The sequence below is a fragment of the Sander lucioperca genome, chromosome 15 (genome assembly GCF_008315115.2).
Source record: "Sander lucioperca isolate FBNREF2018 chromosome 15, SLUC_FBN_1.2, whole genome shotgun sequence".
In the NCBI taxonomy this organism is placed as follows: Eukaryota; Metazoa; Chordata; class Actinopteri; order Perciformes; family Percidae; genus Sander; species Sander lucioperca.
In genome coordinates, this window is record NC_050187.1 from 4,793,693 (window position 1) to 4,799,193 (window position 5,501).

At 39.3% G+C, this 5,501-nt stretch overlaps 1 protein-coding gene across 1 annotated transcript in view; it reads left to right on the plus strand.

Annotated features, from left to right (window-relative positions):
• Positions 1-4,754, plus strand: part of LOC116056413 (T-lymphocyte surface antigen Ly-9-like) — a 57,028-nt gene extending 52,274 nt beyond the window's left edge. Inside the window, exon 3 of the mRNA XM_035992027.1 lies at positions 3,894-4,754. Coding sequence (XP_035847920.1) covers positions 3,926-4,717 — 792 coding nt within the window. The 5' untranslated portion in view covers positions 3,894-3,925 and the 3' untranslated portion in view covers positions 4,718-4,754. The remainder of the gene's footprint in view (positions 1-3,893) is intronic.
• The last annotated feature ends 747 nt before the right edge of the window (positions 4,755-5,501 follow it).

Consider the following 5,501-nt stretch of genomic DNA (forward strand, 5'->3'; position numbering starts at 1 on the left):
AAAATGAAAGTTTGAAGGCACAACTGTCCTAACTATTCTCATGTGTGTGATCCACCCACTGGCTGTGTATTAATGTCCTGTTCATAAAGTGCTCATTTGTCACACCCAAACAGACTGCTGTAGGCCTACTCTGCATGATTACCCAACTTCTTTACAAAGAATAAAACTCACAAAGACAAAAACGGTTTCAACCCTTTAATTCAGTTGTTAATGTCCAGTTTCTTTCCTAATTATATTCTGAAGCTATATCCAGAGGGCTACATTTGTTCATATATCATTTGTAGCCTGATTAATACAACAATAAATCTATAAAAGCATAGAGAAAATATATTGGTTTTTTATTTATTTATTTATTTTCTTTTTAATTTAACCTTTATTTTACCAGGGAAAAATCACATTGAGATTAAAATCTCTTTTAGAAGTGAGCCCTGGCCAAGAAGGGCCAGGGCCATGGCTGTTGATATGTTTTCTGATTCATGGAGTGAAAAAAAGACACTTAACCCCCGAGGTTTCTAGATTTTGGAGGAGGTATTACAATTTTGAGCATATCAAACACATCATTTCCTGCATTCTGGTGATTTTTTTTGCACCAATTTGTGCCTTTTCTGCATTAATTCATGATGCAAATGTCTTTATTTATGTAAAGGAAATATAATAGGTTTTTGGGGGGGTTGCACTGGCCAGTTTTGATCCCCGCTGTAAATTACGCCTATGGTCACAGATGATACCCAATCAGCAGAGACGTGTATGTTAACCCGTGGTAATAAAAAGGCACAGAGCTTGCACAAACAACAAGGGTTGCATCCCATGTCCCTTATCTGATAGCTCCTCGACTCCTCGGTCCTCGGCTGAACCGGAAGTTGTTCTGTCCGTCCTCAGTGAAGGCCGTCTCAAAGCTCTTATTTCTGCCCCGAGGAGCGAGGAGCGAGCATCGAGGAGGGATCACCAAGGAGCTGTAGGCGAGGATACACAAGAGCAGCCTACCTGGAAGCCGCGCAGCTGAAGGAGTTGCTAACTCCGCCCAAACAGCTGACGAATTCACGTGATGCTTCCAGAGGTGTCAAGTAACGAAGTACAAATACTTCGTTACCTTACTTAAGTAGAACTTTTGGGTATCTATACTTTACTGGAGTAATTATTTTACTGCAGACTTTTTACTTCTACTCCTTACATTTTCACGCTATTATCTGTACCTTCTACTCCTTACATTTTAAAAATAGCCTCGTTACTCCTATATAGACAACCATACAAGGGTAATTGTTACTAAGCCTGCCCTGCACCAATTTTCTTATACAGTTTTGTTATCCTACATCCGTTGCCCTCACAGATTCCTGCAGCTAACTTGGATGTACATTTACATTCCAATAAAGGCTATTGATAACATGCCTCTGAAGTTTGACTTTTTGCACCATTACAATACTTATATAGGCAACTAGTCATCATATATTCCGCTCCATGAAACACATGTTAATGCTCAGTAGTACACATATATGGTTTTTTAATGTATTTGCATTGTACTAAAATGCGTTCATTTTCAATGGGCATAAATGCAGCTGAAACAGGGGCATCCCAATTTTTCAACATTAACATTTTAATATAACATTATAGTCATTATGGCCTTTAGAAACATGTTTTTTTGTGGAGGTGGGGTAGTGCACTATAGGCCCCTGTGGCGCAGCCTAAGCTTTTGTCCTTAATGGCATTTTTTTCCCCCTTACATTACTTTTACTTTTATACTTTAAGTAGTTTTGAAACCAGTACTTTTACACTTTTACTTGAGTAAAAAACTGGAGTTGATACCTCAACTTCTACAGAAGTCTTTTTAAACCCTGGTATCTATACTTCTACCTGAGTAATGAATGGGAACACTTTTGACACCTCTGGACGCTTCAGAGGAAAGGACGTCTCATTGCTCTAAAACACATTTTCTGTCGAGCCCACTGCTCTGATTGGTTCTTCTTATGTCTACTTTGCCATCTAGTGGCTGTTTTCCACTGAAGCCACTTTTCTGCAGATGTATTCCTGTGCAAAAGTTGTTGTTTTTTTATTCTCAGAATTTGACAATATGATTCTAATCTTAAAAAATAATAACAATTATTTACATTGTTGATTAATCTGTGGATTATTTTCTGGATGAATGGATGAGGTGTTTGGTCTCTAAAATGTGGATCAGTGTTTCCCAAAAAGCCCAAGAGGACGTCCTCAAATGTCTTGTTCTGTCCACAACTCAAAGATATTCAGTTTACTGTCCCAGAGGAGAGAAGAAACTAGAACAATATTCACATTTAACAAGCTGGAATCAGAGAAGTTTTACTGTTTTTCATATAAAATGACTAAAACCAATTAATCGATAATCAAAATAGTTGGTGATTAGTTACAGAGAATGTGGCTTTTAAAATGTAACTCTCACCAAAATGCAACCTAGGGTCTTTTTGTGAATGTACCCGAGTCAAACTTTAGTTTAAAAGCATAAATAGGACGGAATCGCCACTTTTAAGATTTACCGTATTCTCGTTTTTGGGTCAAATGACCTTTTGAATGGGAGTGCTGGGGACACTTTTATGCTAGCCTCAAAATAGTTATTTTTAAAACACTAAGAAGGCTCGACACAACACGAGACTTTGCTCCCAGTATCACCAGGGGCTCTACACCTTAACTCCACCGGTGACCGAGGGATACACTAAATCTGGGGCTACTTGTTTTGATATCGACTCGTTTTGACTGCCGAGGTGTTAGCGGCCGGAAACAACAAGAGCTACAGTGAGTTGTTAAAACCTTTCTTTTTAGTAAACTCTGGGCACACAAACAATGTTGTCAATGCTTCCGTTAAGGTGTAGAGCCCCTGGTGATACTTGGAGCAAAGTCTCATGTTGTGTCGAGCCTTCTTAGCGTTTTAAAAATAGCTATTTTGAGGCTAGCATCAAAGTGCCGCTAGCACTCCCATTCAAAAGGCCATTTGACCCAAAAACGAGTATACGGTAAATCTTAAAAGTGGCGATTCCGTCCTAAATATGCTTTTAAACTAAAGTTTGACTCGGGTACATTCACAAAAAGACCCTAGGTTGCATTTTGGCGAGAGTTACGCTTTAAGGAGCTTCAGCGTTGGCTTCACCTATCGGTCTGATAGGTGAAACCAACGCTGAAGCTTTGTTATTATTTTTGCAGTCTGTATTAATGATATTAATGTGAGTTATTACTTCTTTTTTTTTTTATTACTTTATTGTAGTACTTTTCTTAGTGTCGAGTGTAAAAAGCATTACATTCTTTATCGTACTACATTTTTTCCCCATATTAACAACACAGAAAGAGAAAATAAGACAGCAACAAAACGCACAAAAAATAAAAAAATAATAATAAAAAAACAAAGAGAGGGCAGCTCCACTATGTGTGTGTGTGTGTGTGTGTGTGTGTGTGTGTGTGTGTGTGTATATATATATATATATATATATATATATATATATATATATGTATGTATGTATGTATGTATGTGTGCGTGCGTGCACGCGTGTGCACATGCACATCCATCTACAGTATTCATTTATTAGAAAGTTTAATTATTCTTCTAGGAGCTTCAGCGTTGGCTTCACCTATCAGAGCCGGCAGCTTTGTTATTATTTTTGCAGTCTGTGTTAATGATATTAATGTGAGTTATTACTTGAGTTGTTATACAATCATTTTACCATATCATCAAAGTATTATGATATGCAGACAAATTAGATTTGGTTTTATTTGTAACAATTTTATTTAGTTTACCACACTAATGTACTGTCGACTTTACTGAATGAAACACACTGAAGAACATGAGAAAGGAAATGATGAAATGTGGTCACTCACCTCAGAGCAGCGGAAGAACATAGATTATAGATAGATGTGTTTTGCTGCTCTGAAAACAGATATTCTTCCTCTCGTGTGTTGATCTGAGAACATGGAGAAACTGACCGTGTGTTGGCTGCTGTTGGCGGCGCTGAACTCCGCTCTCGCCCAGAACACCCCGAAATACTTCACGGATGGCGGGGAGCTAACGTTGGATCTGAGGCCTCCTCCTCCTGAACCTCTCGGAGACGTCCTGTGGAAGATTAACGGTAACCTGGTAGCTGAGTGGGTCAAAGATATAGTTCCTGTGACTTATTACAGAACCTTTAAAGGCCGCACAACCCTGGATGTAACCACTGGACGTTTGGTAATCAAAGACATGACTAAAGCTGACATGGGTGTGTATTCAGTGGAAGTCAACCGCAAGATCCAGAATGAGCACTATAACGCTGTATTGATCCAAGAAGTCCCCCAGCCTGAGGTAGAGCTGAGACCGTTGACATGTTCCCCCGCTTTGGACAGTTGTACGCTGAGCTGTGAAGCGGCCATCACAGAGCCAGCTGGACCCGTCACCTACAGCTGGAAGGAGGGAGACGGAGAGTGGAAGGGGTCGGGAAAGGACTTGAACATCACCAAGAGTGGGACATTAGATGTGGAGACCTTCACCTGCCGGATACAGAACCCAGTCAGTGAGAGAGACAGTAAACCTGAAAACAATCCGCTCTTAGAGAAGAAATGTCCAGACTCTGATCTCTGGTTTAAGATTTTCGGGGCTGTGACGAGATCCTTGGAAATCGTGGCCATCTTGGGGGTCGTTGCCTACTTAGTGTGGCGAAAACGGGAGACTGTCGGGAGACTGATGTGTTCATGTCGATGCAAAAAAGAGGATGAGGATGCAGTTTAAAGTGGACGATCAGCTTCTTTCAAGATGAAAGCATGCGAGCGCTCCAGGCCCTGCAGAGGGAAGAGCGTGTGTTTGGCCATGAGTAAGAAACCAAATACCAAAGCAAGGTTTCTTTTTTATTGCTTTTAAAACAGCTTTGCATAAGTTCATGTTCAGTGCTGACTGATTTGAACAATATATCAAAGTTCAGTTTAGGCTTGATGTATTTACATTTGCCATGTTGTTTCATCTTGTTATGACTTCCTTATTAACACTGATGAAGTTTGACTGATATTATTATTGAGATGTTATCAAAAAACAAATGAAATTGCTGTCTTATTAATTAAAATGCTATCATTTTGCATTGTCCTTACCATTGCAACGGAAAATACAATTTGTACTAAGTCTGTAATAGAAAATTAAAGTTTGAAGTGTCCTAACTATTGTCACGTGTATGACTAAGTGAGATGCAGCCTTAACCTTGAGTGACTGAATGTGCGTGCGGTATTTTTCAACCTGGACCCTATTTTTGCATGTTTTTGTGTCTAACTAACTGATGGGAACAACATTTTTTTATGTATCCAGTATTAAGCGAGACAAAACAAGCTGCAATGTAGTGTTTTTGCGTCCACTAAAAGTTCTGTTTTTGCCGCTGACAGGCTTAGATTATTGTACTAAGTGTCTGACAACATTATGAAAGGATCCCTACAGAGATAGACCTTTTAGTTAAAGAGTAAGATCCTTTTAGTTTAACATCAAACAGCCGAAATCACCATCACCAAACCCACCAGACTCCATGTAAATA